General features: G+C 39.6%; 1 protein-coding gene across 1 annotated transcript in view; it reads left to right on the forward strand.

Moving 5' to 3' along the window:
- The window catches only part of LOC140199065 (uncharacterized), a 75,818-nt gene extending 62,400 nt beyond the window's left edge, over positions 1 to 13,418 (forward strand). The window contains exons 3-4 of the mRNA XM_072260513.1: positions 6,012 to 6,037; positions 11,790 to 13,418. Coding sequence (XP_072116614.1) covers positions 6,012 to 6,037; positions 11,790 to 11,963 — 200 coding nt within the window. The 3' untranslated portion in view covers positions 11,964 to 13,418. The remainder of the gene's footprint in view (positions 1 to 6,011; positions 6,038 to 11,789) is intronic.
- The last annotated feature ends 1,287 nt before the right edge of the window (positions 13,419 to 14,705 follow it).

Below are 14,705 nucleotides of genomic sequence, written 5' to 3' on the forward strand. Positions count from 1 at the left end.
AAGGGGTGGATGGGAATCAGAGGGAGGTGATGGATGGGTCATAAGGGTGTGGGAGGAGAGAGAAATAGTGAGAGAGGGCCCTGACCAAATTAGTTGCTCCAGCATTTTCTGTGTATTGCTCCACAGTTACACCTAGTGGCTGGAATCTGCAATTGCAGCTTAGTTATTTGCAATTGTTTGCTCATGTTTCAGTACTGTCATTCATGTGGCAATCCCCAAAACACTGCCACCTGCAGCTATACCAGATACTGTAGTTAAATGGGGTAGGGTCAATAGCTGTCAGAGAGGTACAGCAGGCTTCAATAACCACCTGCATTTCTGAGCTCCATTTCACTATAAATGAAGTTTGTGTGACATGTTACCCAAGGCTTGGGGGGAAGGGTTTGATTTTGAGCAATATCTTAAAATAAGATGAAATGTGCAGGAAGGATCAGAAAGGAGATTCTAGATCCCTCTCTAGTCCTTTTTAAAATTCCTTCTTCCTCTTCTGAGATGCTGTTTAAGCCTTCGGTCACCGTCCTACCATCTTCACTTGTTGCTTGGCAAGATTCCTGGGAAGTGTGAGCAGTTTTGCTCTATTAAAGGTGTTCCTTAAATGCAAGTATGCAAGTTGTTATGATAATCAGCTAAATCTTTATAGCAAAAGAAGGGCTCACTTCAAACTTGTCCCCATTTACTAGTGTCTACTACATAATAGGTTTACTGCCCTTGCAGTGTTTATGTACAAATTTTGGCAGGGCATCAAAGAGGGGTGACCTTATTGAAACCTATCGAATGGGGAAAAGCCTTGATAGAGTGGGTGTGGAGAGGATGATTCCTGTGGTGGAGACTCTAAGACCAGAGGACACAGTCTCAGAATAAAGGGGCATCCTTTTAGAATGGAAATACGGAAAAATTTCTTTAGCCAGAGAGTGGTGAATCTGTGGAATTCTTTACCACAGGCAGCTGTGGAGGTCAAGTCTTTATGTATACTTAAGGCAGAGTTTGATGGATTCTTGATTGGTCAGGGCATGAAGGAATACCAGGAGAAGGGAGGAGATTAGGTCTGAGAAGAAAATTGGATCAACTATGATGAAATGGTAGAGCAGTCTTGATGGGCTAAATGGTCTCACTCTGCTCCTATATCTTATGGTCTTAAACACCTTCCCAAAAATCATCCAAGACGGAAGTGTTCTACAGGGTTTTTAATGAGGAAAAACTTGCGAAACTGCAGAAAGTTAAACATGTCAGATTTAATACAGAATTGTCACATGCCTGAGTATACCAATATTATCGATTATTCTCATGATTAGTGTTAACCAAGGTAATCCACACATGTAACATTCCATCGCTATGCAGTGTAGACCAGTGTGACCATGTGGCTAGCTTATTAGTGATAAATATAATACTTCCTACATCTACCTAACATTGACCAATATTAAGAAAACTTAAGACTCCCAGATATTGCTGTTCCAAGGGCAGATAAAGAGTGGATGCAGATGGAGATCTTTCTACCATGTGTGCTTCAAGTAGAAAGCCAAATTATCCCATGCAGGAAATGATGTAAAAACAGCTTACGAACTGGAAGTGATGTTCGTACAAAACAGAACTGCATACAAAACGAACTGCAACTCTAGAGAACAAAACAATAGGTACCAGACTATTGGGATCACCCGCATCAATCATAATGCTGAAATATGAACAGACAGGTAGAATTTTGACATTGAATAAGCAAATTGAATGTTGAGCAAAGGATGTAAAGCACAGTATAGTCCCTTTGGCCCATGGCGTTGTGCTGACCAGCATAAATCTACTTCACAATCATTCTATTCCTTCTGTTCTACACAGTCCATAATCCTCCATTTTTTTATTACATTCATATGCCAATCTAAGAGTCTCTTAAATGTCCCTATTGTATCAGCCATTATCACTATCCCTAGCAGTGTGTTCCAACCACCCACCATTCTCAGTGTACAAAAAAACTCCCTCTGACATCTTCCCTAAACTTTCCTCCGCTCACTCTACCTCTGGTATTGTCACCCAAGGAAAGTGGTGCTGTCTGTCCACTCTGTCTCTGCCTTCCGGAATTTTGTATACAGGTAGACATGGGTCAGGCTGTTCTGAAATCTGAATTCCACTGCTTCTGACAAAAGCCAAGCTGGGAATCAGTGAACAGGTTATTCATCAGTAAATGTCACTCGATGGTACTGTTGGTGATACTTTCCCTCATGACTGAGAGAAGGACCGACTGAACAAATTTCCATATTGCCCGGTAGATGTCGATGGTGTGATTGTATTGGAACAGCTTGGCTCCAGGCATAGATATTTCTGGTGTGCAGGTCCTTGGGACTACAACTGGGATGTACATTTGCATAGCCTTTGCTGTATCTGGTGCTGTCAGCCATTTTTTTTTTGATATTGCATGGAGTGAATCACATTAGCAGATGATTGGCTTCTCTGATGATGGACATCCCAGGAAGAAACCAAGACAACTCTCCACTCAACACTTACAGCTGCACATTTCTAAATGCTTCCGCATTATCCTTAGCACTCACATGCTAAGCCCCACTATCACTGAGGATGCAGGTATACCTCCCCAATTAGATATTTCATTGTCCATCACATTACCTGACAATCTGGGGCAAAACACTGTAGTGTTTGGATCCCATCTGTTGTGTGAGAGATCACTGCTTTCAGTGTTTAGGGCACTTGCAGTCCTCTGTTGCATCTTAACCACTTTTATGTGCACTGGTGCTCTTTATCTGCACTCCCAACTCGATTGACAGTCGAGGTAGTAATGGTAGATGTAAAGGATATGTGGGGCTGTAAATGACAGATTATAGAGGTGTACATTTCTATTGCTGCTGATGATCCACACTGCCTCGTGTGACACCAGTGTTGATTTATGCTATTTATTCTGAGTTTTTCCTACTTAGCATGTTTCTGCTGCTTAAATCATTGGAGGGGGTCCTCTATGAAGATGGGACTTTGCTTCTACAAGGTCTATGCAATGGTTTAAGGGCAACATTGCCCTTCCACACATCCACGAGATTTATTTTGAAACAGCATTTTATGTCGTCATCTGAGGTATGCCTTCCAAACATTTGCATTCATTTCAAAGGCAAATTATATTTTGCTTATGATAATTATATATTTGCCAGCTGAGTCAATATTATATATTGGCCTAGATGGTCAATAATCCTTAAAAGGCAGCATTCCTTTAGAGTTTCCCAGCAGCTGTTAAAGTTAAGAAAAATAATTATGATTTGAGGCTTGGGGCTTTTAACTTCATGCCTGGAGGTGAGATTGGCAATGATATGTAATTAGGGCTAGTTCTAGTAAACTCTGGAAGTAGTTAGAAACTATTCAGCCTTGTGGTCATCACCCAGCTACTACGCCAATTAGTTTGGTCCCATGAAAACCCAACCACACCATGCAAAATTCATTTTATGGAACGTGTTCATGAATTTTGTTTAGAAATATTATAGATGACAGACAGAACAGATAAAAAAACAGATGATATATGGAAGGAAGTGAAAAATTGGAGATAGTACTGAAAATCCCATCAGAGTGGCACTTAAGCAAGTTTTAAAATTGTCTGACAGGTTCTACCAATACCCATTGCCACTACCTTTTACACTAGTCCAAAACATTTAGATCAGGATGATAAGTGGCATGCAATACAAACTGCAAATACATTCACTTCTTTCTGGAAAGAATGATGTAGCATTGATTTCAGGGGAGAAAGTTGAGGCTGCTCAGTGATCAAACCACTAAAAAATCTTGTATAATGGTCCATCCTCCAGAATAGCAAGCAAGTCAATGAACAACCTACTGAACAGAAGTCTCGGAGGCACAAGAGATTCTACAGATATAAGAGATCTTGAGCAACACACAAAATGCTAGAGGAATTCAGCAGGTCAGACAGCATCTAAGGAGGGAAATGAATAGTTTTCAGGCTGAGACCCTTCATTAGGGCTCACGAAAGGACTCCGCTCGAAATGTCAGTTTATTTCTCTCGATAGGTTCTGCCTGACATAATTGACAGAGTACTACAGCATGGAAACAGACCTTTGGCCCATTTAGTACATAACAATCTGATCTTCTGCCTAGCGCCATCTATCTGCAAGCATAGAAACAGGCCTTTGGCCCATTTAGTACATAACAATCTGATCTTCTGCCTAGCGCCATCTATCTGCTAATGGACTAAACTCCTCCCATCCATGTTTCTAATGTAACTTCTCTTAAATTTAACATTAAACCCACACACTCACCATCCTCTGAGTGAAGATGTTTTTCCCTTCGATTCCTCTTAAGTATATCATCTTTCACCTTTCAGTCTAAACCTATGATCTCCAGTTGTAGTCTTACCCAACACTAGGAGAAAAAGTCTGCATGTATTCACCCTATCTAATTAACCCCCCTCCCAATGTTTTTCTTTATAAGATCTCCCCTTATTCTCCTGTGCTCCACAGAATAAGGTTATAACTTATTCAACTTTTCCCTATCACCCAGGTCTTGGCAACATCCTCATAAATTTTCTCTGCATTCTTTCAAGCTTATTGATATCTTATAGATTACTGACCTGTTGAGTTCATCTAGTATTTTCTGTGTTTCACAGAAATACATAATAACAGATTTCTATGACCCTAACTATAATGGGACTTTGTTTTACCTTTTCTTTTGACTTAACTTGGCTTCTCTCCAACAAGAAATAGTTACTTCATAGAAACGTGCTGCATTGTAATTGAACTTAACCTTCATTAATTTGGGTTGAGTTTACCTTTCAGAAGTACTAAGGGAAGGTTCTTGAACATAGGAGCGTTTAGTGTTTGAGGCCATTTAGCATCTACAGTATATCTGTCTACTAAATTCCTTTCACTAAGCTACTTGATTTATAATTTAATTGGAATTGTCAAAGGGAATATAATTATGAAAGGCTTTCTGGAGTGTATCCATGTCAACTCCGAATTGATTTAAAGTGAAATGAACAAAAATCGTGCAGTCACCAAAAAAATCCATTTGAGTCTTTCTGCATTTTATGTTCCGTTTGATGTTCTTTCCCCTCCTTGTGTCATTACTAGCAGGTCTCCCAAGTTATTGCATTGCCATAAGTTAGAGTATGCCATGAAGATGTAGACAGTGAGAACTCATAGGTTTATTACATACTGAGTCACACACAATGCATCATATAATAAAGTATCTGCATATTTATATGCTGTTCCTAATAGATGTACTGGAAGGTATGTGTTGAATTTTTCTACAATGCAGATTACTTCTGAAGATTTTTTATTTGTTTGCAATGTTCTAGCTTGTTCAGCAGTATGGTGTTTTTTACTTGACATCCTTGAATGCAAATATGAAAAGCAACATGCATGTGTGACACTTTAAAATATGGTTATCACCAGATGTAAGGCTGTTAAGCTTTTCCTTTTGCTATGACTGATGACAAAGCTCTACCTTCATTTATTCCTTCACACTCCATGTGAATAATTGGAATTTGTTGGCATGGATCAGGGCATTTGTGATCATGGAGCAGAAGAGTTAAAACAGATTTCAGTGAATTGGAGCAATCATCTCATTACAATCAAGCAGAAGTGTAGACTTTAGAATTATCACCAAGGAAACGTCTTCTAAAAACTGATGAATAGTTATCATTTTGGGTGCTTATGTGTCATCACAATCTAATTAAAGTTTTAAATATTACAGATTTGAATTTGTGTGTCAAGATTGGTTTACCATATATTTCTTGTGCAACAAGTCAGCAATGGTTTTATTTGTGGCTCCATCTTAAACTCCGAGCTTCAAGCATTACTGAACGGAGATATACCCTTCTCTTCTTGTGCTGTCCTGGACTGAAGCTGAGGGCAGTCTGTGTCATTTGGCAATCAGAGGATTGACACCAAGGATTTAGAGTAGATAGGCAGTGATCATACTGGGGTCAGAAGGGAATGGTGGCTGAGAGGGGGATTGCAGACTGATATTAGCATGTTTACAATCAAAATGGTAATAATGTATGTTATCAATTTTAGGTGAAATGGAAGAAAACAAGACAACAGTGAGTATCAACACATTTTTTGTCTTTATTGATGTACTACTTCTGCAGCAAAAACAAAACAAACATAATTCTTCAGCAACATACACAAAATTTTGGAGGAACTCTGCAGGCCGGGCAGCATCTATGGAAAAGGGTAAACTGCTGACATTTCGTGGCGAGATCCTTCCTCAGCATTTTGTGTGTGTTGCTTTGGATTTCTTGCATCTGCAGATTTTTCTCGTGGGATTCTTCATCCAGCTTTCGTCTGACTTCTCTGTCTGTGGCCTTCTGAACTGTTACACTGAGGCTCAATGCAAGATTGAAGGACAGCACCTCATCCTCCATTGGGCATGTTGTAGCCTTTCTGATCAAAATTGAACTTTACAACTCCCCATAAACTGCTTGCTCTGACTACTTCAGAACTGACCATTCTTGCTTTCAGCCACCTGTGATACAGGCACGTCATTCTTTCCTCTCCATTAGCACACTCTGACCTGCTTTTTGCAACACCTGTTCTTCATCAGCCCTGAATTTATCCCCACAGCAACACAGACCTAAACCTAACACAGATATTCCTATTGTTTTCTTTTTCTCACTTTCCTTGCTCTGATGAAGTGTCTTCCACCTGAACTGTAAACTCTGTTTCAATTCCCACAGATGCTGCCTGACTTGCTGAGTGTTTCCAACGTTTTCTGTTTTTAGTTCCAGATTTCCAGCATTAGTAGTTTGTTTTTTAATACTTACATACTTGGAGAGTGCAGAGTTTTAAAAAAATGCTCTCCTTTGAGGAAATACCGTTTAAAGTACATCTACCTTTCTTCAAGTTCAAGTTTATTGTCAACCATATACGTGTATACCACCAAACAACATTCCCGCAGATGCAAGTGCATGACCCAGCACATATAACTCATACACAACACGTAAAGTAATATTATCACAAATAAAGTTACAAATAACAAAATATATTCCAGTAAATTTCATTTAGCGTAAGGTGCATTTAAAACACAAATCAAAAATTAAATAGTATACTGGTATTGGTGCTTCATAAGTGATTAGACCTGGGTGGTAGCAGAGAGTTCAGTCATCTCACAGCCTGGGGGGAGGAAGCTGTTTACCATCCTAACAGTCCTTGTCCTAATGCTACGGTACCTCCTGCCTGATGGTAGGGGTTCAAAGAGATTGTCGGATATAGGGAAGGGATCCTTGACAATGCTAAGGGCTCTGCGTATGCATCACTCCTGATAAATATCCTGGGTGGGTGGAAGAGAGACCCCAATGATCCCTGCAGCAGTCCTTGCAATTCTTTCTAGGGTCTTCTGCTCAGACGTCTTGCAATTCCCATACCAGAGGGTGATACAGCTGGTCAGTACCTCTCAATGGTACTGCTGTAAAAATTGGCTGGAATGGAGCGGAGGAAAGAACCTTACTTGCCTCATTCTCCTCAGGAAGTGGAGACACTGCTGTGCTTTCTTGACTAAAGAGGTGGTATTGAAAGTGCTTGCAGAAATATTTTGATTATGAATGAATGTATGTCAAACATGCAAATATTTAACAGTCTGGCAATATTTAAGTGAATTTAGTGTCTGACAAAGGCCATCAGCTGAAACCCTTCTACTTTTTTTCTGATGCTGCCTGGTTTGACCATGTTTGTAGCATTTGTAGGTTTTAGTTCAAATTGGCAGCAGCTTGTAGTATTTTGTTTTAAGTTCAGCCAAATACTCTATGAATCAATAGGTAAATTTAATGTCAGAGAAATGTATACCATATACATCCTGAAATTCTTTTTCTTTGCAAACATCCACGAAAACAGGAGTACCCCATAGAATGAATGACAGATAAATGTTAGAACCCCAAAGTCCTCTAACTCCCCTTCACATGCATAAGCAGCAGCAAAGCAGTGACCCCCCTCCCCCACCATCAAAAAAGCAACGACACCTCCCACCAAGCACTCAAGCATGCAACAAAACATTAATAAAGACGCAATACCCCAAAGACTACTCGTTCACCGGTATTCGAGTTACCACAGGCTACTCTCCCTAATAAGGGAAAAAGAGGTGTCCCCATTTCACAGCGAGAGGGGAGGCATACCATAAACCAGTGAGCTGTTTTGTTGTTAAAAGTCTGTTGCGTTGCTTCTTCCCAGCTCTGTGCCCAAAGAACTCGGGTCTCTGGACACACAGCCAGCAGCCAGCTTGCTGCTTTTGATTTTCCATCTCCCATGCCGCACCAGTTTTCTGCGGTGGCACCGACCTCAAGTCTGCCCACCTCCAGAGCCACAAAATCCTGGAACTCTGAAGTCTTCTAGGCTGCATCCTTGGCGTATTGAATAGCGGCCAGACATGAGACCCCGAGAGCGGGTCCCATTTCCGCAAAGAACCGAAGTTAGCATGTAACTCCGGGTCAGGATCTTCAAAAGAACCCTGAAAGGAAAAAAATAGGGATACTAAAGGTAGAAGTAAAGCTGTTTCTGAAGATGTAAGCAGAGGAGTCGCTGTTAGGAGCCATCGTCCTCCTAAGCTCCGCCCTCTTGAAGATGTTGGGTTCAAAGTTCTATTACTACACAAAGTATTATCGCAAATCTAATTAAAGACCATTAAGTATACTCTGCAGTGGAATGCCCACTTGCAGATAATTTCAGGTCTTTGGTTCACTGTGTGTAGATTGAGCAGTACATTCAGAGTGATGTCTTTCTGTCACAGTCAGAAAAGTGCTCTGTGCAGATTAGGCCTGAAAATTGTCCCCTCACACAAGGAAACGTCTGAATCAAAGATTTATCACCTGCTTCAGCATGATTTAAAGAGAACCAGACTTACCTAAACCTTTACTATATAGTCTAAGGAATCTGTGGTCTTCTTTGAGTGTTTAAGGTAGTGATCAATGCTAATATCTTCAGGATATTAACAGATTTAATAATAACCACATCGAACATTCCCAACAACAATTATACCCTATTGTTTATGAATACTTTTGTGGCTGCATCCACTACTGACCAGTCCAATATTGTCCCCACTCCTTGTATTTCCTCACCAACCACGGGTAATTCTCCCTTTGCAAGCCTCTGTCTCATCCTTCAACCTCCTTTCTCCAGCCTTATTCTGATGTTGGGTAAGATCCCCCTCGAACTGCATGCTCTGCAAAGGAAGTAGCTCACAGCTTTACAAAGCTCGAGGGGAATATCCATTCCAGAGGTGGATGCAGGCTTTGGCTAAACAGGTGATATATCCTCATACAGCTGCACATGAGTGAACCCTTACAGGAGCATAACTATTTGTATTAATTTATGGAGGGGAGTGAAACATGTAAAAATAAAACAACTTCAAAATTATATTTCTGAAAAATCCAATTTGAAATTATTCACTTTAGTAGAAATATCTAATGAATAAAATAGCAGACGGAATAAATAATTTGTGGACAAGTGTCTGAATCTATAACTGCTCTACTGGCGGTGGAGGCAGAATCTTTAATTTTTATTGTAATGATTTTTGCAAAAGTCAGCGGCAATGTTTAGAGGTACAGGAAATAAGAGAGCTGCATTTTAGTGTGAGAATCCTGAATTTCCTGATGCCTGCAAGGGTAAAAGGTGGCAATTTCTAACAATTTCTGTCTCTGTGTCTGTTTTACCAATAGCAACATACACAAAAATATAGGCACAGTTACAAATGCTTCATAACATTAGTCAATTTTAAATAATACACCTCTGCTCATGTGCTGGGAATGTTTACAAAATTGCCAAAACTGCACTCACTACCCTAAATTTGGCCCAACTTGAACTATACATCAATCTGTCAAGCTCCACTTTATAAATGTTACTGTTCCTTTCACATCTTGTTCCAAATTCTAAATTAAGTGAATAGAAATGCCTTGATTCTCCTTCCATGCTTTATTAAGCCACACATGAGAGGTGATGGAAAAGGAGGAAAAATTAAGTGTGAAATTAAATTTAGACCATAAGATATAGGTGCAGAATTAGGCCATTTGGACCATCAAGACTGCCCCACCATTTCATCATGGCTGATCCATTTTCCCTCTCGGCCTCAATCTCCTGCCTTCTCCTTGTATCCATTCATGCCTTGACTAATCAAGAATCCATCAACCTCTGCTTTAAATATACCCAATGATGTGGCTTCCATAGCCACCTATGGCAATGGATTGCATAGATTCACTACTCTCTGGCTAGAGATCTCTGGATGTCAAGATCTCTGAGGATCTAACCTGGGCCCAATATATAGATACAGAAGCAGCTATAAAGGAAGGCATGATAGCGGCTATATTTCATTAGGGGTTTGAGGAAAATTGATCTGTCACCTGAAACACTGAAGACTTTGACAGATGAGGAGAGCATTCTGACAGGCTGCATCACTGTCTGCGGAGAGCAGCACTACGGCACAGGATGAAAGTAAGTTTCAGAAAGTTGTAAAATTAATCAGCTCCATTATGGATACTAACCTCTGTAGTAACCAAGAAATCTTCAAAAAGTGGTGCCTTAAAAAGGCGGTATCCATTATTAAAGACCCCCATCACCCTCTTCTCATTGTTACTGTAAAGAAGGAGGTACAGAAGCCTGAAGGCACACATTCAGTGATTCAGGAACAGCTTCTTCCCCTTTGCATTCCAAATCCTAAATGGACATTGAACCAATGAACACTTCCTCATTTTTTCTATAATTTCTGCTTTTGCACTATTTTTAATTTAACTATTTAATATCCATACATACTTACTGTAATTGATTGTTTTCTATATTATCATGTATTGCATTGTACCACTGCCAATGACATATGCCAATGATATTAAACCTGATTCTGTTCTGAAGAAATATCTCCTCATCTCCTTTCTAAAAGGACACCCCTCCATTTTGAGGCTTGTCCTCTGGTCTTAGACTCCCCGACCATAGGAAACATCCTCTCCGCTTCCACTCTTATCGAGGCATTTCAACATTCAATAGGTTTCAATGAGGTCATCTCTCACTCTTCTGAATTGCAGAGAGTACAGGCCTACAGCCATCAAACACTCCTCATATGAAAAGCCTTTCAATCCTGGAATAATTCTTGTTAACCTCTTCTGAACCCTCCCCAACATCAGTACATCCTTTTTTAAATAAGAGGCCCAAAACTGCTCACAATACTCCAAGTGAGACCTCACCAGTGCTTTATCAAGCATTTAAAATTACATCCTTGCTTTTATATTCTAGTCGTCTCAAAATAGATGCAAACATAACATTTGTCTTCCTCACCACCAACTCAACCTGCAAATTAACCTTTAAGGGATCATGCACCTCAAGATTTTGAATTTTCTCTCCACTTAGAAAATAGTCTATGCTTTTATTTCTTCTACCAAAGTACATGACCATACACTTCCGAACACTATTCCATTTGCCATTTCTTTGCCCTAATCTGTCTAAGTCCTTCTGTAGCCTCTCTACTTCCTCAAAACTACATGATTAGGCTAGAACTAAGTCAGGGGATTGCTGGCCAGCATGGCTCAAAGAGCCAGAAGGGCCAATTCTCAATAAACAAATTAAATTGCATCTACTTGTAAATAGATTCACAGCAAAAATTATTAGAGATGCAGTTATATTAAGTTCAATGGGGATGGGGTGCCTTGTAAAAATACGACAGTGACTTGAGATCTGAGAATAGATAACAGGTCTTCAAATATGCACATTTTGGGTATCTATTGGTTTTAACTTCCACTGTGTATTCTGTTGAGAATAGCCACACTATATTCCATGGACATGTAATGCAAGTTGAAATAATTCTGTAATTTCTAAATGCAGAAAAACGAAGAAATTTTGTATGCCACAATAGACCACAGCAAATCAAGAGCTTCAATTGAAGAAAATCCGAGTCCCAGCGCTTGTGAATACGCAGTGATTAACTATCATCACATTCAAGAAACTACCATATCCGAACAAGATACACAAGAGTATGAGGAGGTGTTACCCAGATAACAGATTCTGCAAGAGAAACAGTCCTATGTGGTGACCAGTTATCATCTGCAAGCAAATACTCAGCTTTGTTGATGATTATTGGAATTGTAAATGCTATATACTGACTTTACTGTGAAAGTCATATAACATTTTTTATTGTAAAGATGCTTTGGTTGGAGTTAAAATGAGATTTATTCCTTGTGATTGTTGCTTTTTAGAGTAGCTGCAATGTCCCACTTTCTCCACCTGCGTCTCTGCCTTCCTTTCCCATTTCTATGAAGCACCATTCAATACAGTTAACTTATCCCATTCCAGATTACATTTAAATGAACCCAACTGGGAGGCATTGAAGATATTTAGAAATGCAATTTATTTTTGCAGTAAACATTAGATGATATTCATGAATGATTCTAGGTTAGTCTGACAGTACTTTGTCTTACTATATATTTACATTGTACAGAGGTTCTATTTTGAGTATGAAACGTACTCCTTTGCTGTGCTTTTGCTGTAAATCTTAACCCAGTTAATGAAGGGAATCCTGCTGTACTTCATCAAGAGGCAATGATACAATTTATTATGGAAGGTTTTTCCATCATAATCTATTCTGCTTTCATTATGATTCAAAGAAGAATCATCTGTAAAATGTTTTTCTTTTGTTTGCCGAGGTTTATAAAAATGTTAAAATAGCATTCATAAGTCTTCAGAAGGGAAACCAGTCTTAAGAAGTACAGCACAATGGGGAATAGTGGTCTGTCAAACTATACCTATAGGTATGGCTCGGTAGCGTAGCAGTTAGTGTAACACTATTACATGGCCAGTGATTCACGTTCAATTTCATTGCTGTCCGTAAAGAGTTTGTACATTTTTCCTGTGACCCCATGCATTTCCTCTGGGTGTTCCTCTGGTTTTGTCCCATATTCCAAAGATGTTCGGGTTAGGGTTAGTAAATTGTGGCCAAGATATGTTGGCACCGGAAGTATGGTGATACTTGTAGGCTGCCCCAGCACATACTTGGATTGTGGGCATTGCCACAGAACAATGCATTTAGCTGCATGTTTCAATGTACACGTGCTAAATAAAGCTAATCTTTCTCTTTTATTTTTATTTTCTTTACTATTCAAGCAAGGTGTAAATCCAGCTGCTGTTTTTGCCACTGCCGAAGACTGATTTCTCCTGCTACATACTTATTAAGATTTGGATGTTTTTCAGTTTAAGCAAGAAAATCTTTGTGGCCTTTCATCCAACTTTGTTCGTAAAAATCTGGTTTGGTTTTCCAAAATACTTGAAACTTGAATTTTAAGATTAGTTCTTCTCTCAAAATAAGGAGAATAAATGTAAACAAATTGAACAGAAATAGGTTTTTTTTGTGTATGTGCAGGAGCATAAAGTTTAAAAATTCAGAGATTAGTATTTTTTTAAGTGACAGACTTGTATATTGGTAAATAAATTGTTTTACTGTGTTTTTAATTAAATATATTAGAGTAATGAAATCCATCTTTGTTTTGCATTTCTCACTGTGACACATCATGACTAGCAGATTCCTGAAAATAAATTGCAGGATATCATAGGGGTAAAAAAAAACACCCTGAGAGCTAGGTGCGTGCAAGCACTTGGGTTAGTTATTTTAAATTTGTTGGATGACTAGAAGCATTCCTAGTTCCCAGAAAATTTCTCGTGGACAAACTCATGGCCTTTTTTGGACCTCTGGTTAGGATGCCTCGATGCAAAAGGGCTACAAGTTCTGCCTTGTTATAAACAGACTGCTGCAACGTGAGAAGAGTTCTGGTGATTTGTAGGCAAGTAAAGGTGACCACATTGTATTGCAGTTACCTAAAGTCAGGGGTCTTCCTCTCCTGATCACAAGAACTGGGAAGAGTGATAATTATCCAGTGTGACATGTAGATCTTTGTATGATTCAGACACCTTTCTGCAGAATAGTGATTTATTTGTTTGAGGAAAGATAAGGACAACAAATGTTTACTAGGTCACTAAATGTAGATCAAGAGTGACAGTTGTTTAATTATGTACCTACTGTAACAGGGAAATTTTGATTAGAAGACCATAAGACATTGGAGTAGAATTAGGCTATCTGGCCCATTGAGTCTGCTCCACTGTTCAATCATGGCTGATCTTTTTTTCCCTCCTGAGCTCTATTTTCCGGCCTTCTCCCCGTAAACTTTGATGCCATGTCCAATCGAGAATTATCAATCTCTGCCTTAAAATACACCCAACAACCTGGCCTCCACAGCCGAACGTGGCAACAAATTTCACAGATTCACCACCCTCTGGCTAAAGAAATTTCTCCGCATCTCTGTTTTGAAAGGACGCCCCTCTATCCTGAGACTGTGCACCTCTTGTCCGAGACTCCCCCACTATGAGAAACATCCTTTTCACATCCACTCTCTCTAGGCCTTTAAATATTCAAAAGGTTACCATGAGATCCCCGCTCACCCTTCTAAATTCCAAAGCCATCAAACGATCCTCACATGATAACCCTTTCATTCTTGGAATCATCCTTGTGAACCTCCAATGAACTCACTCCAATTCTAGCATATCTCTTCTAAGATGAGCAGCCCAAAACTGTACACAATACCGAAGGTGAGGCCTCACCAGTGCCTTATAAAGCCTCAGCATCACATCCCTGCTCTGAGACATGTCATCAGATGTGCAAGCAACACACATCAAAGTTGCTGGTGAACACTGCAGGCCAGGCAGCATCTCTTGGAAGAGGTACAGTCGACGTTTCGGGCCGAGACCCTTCGT

Source organism: Mobula birostris, chromosome 6 (genome assembly GCF_030028105.1).
Source record: "Mobula birostris isolate sMobBir1 chromosome 6, sMobBir1.hap1, whole genome shotgun sequence".
In the NCBI taxonomy this organism is placed as follows: domain Eukaryota; kingdom Metazoa; phylum Chordata; class Chondrichthyes; order Myliobatiformes; family Myliobatidae; genus Mobula; species Mobula birostris.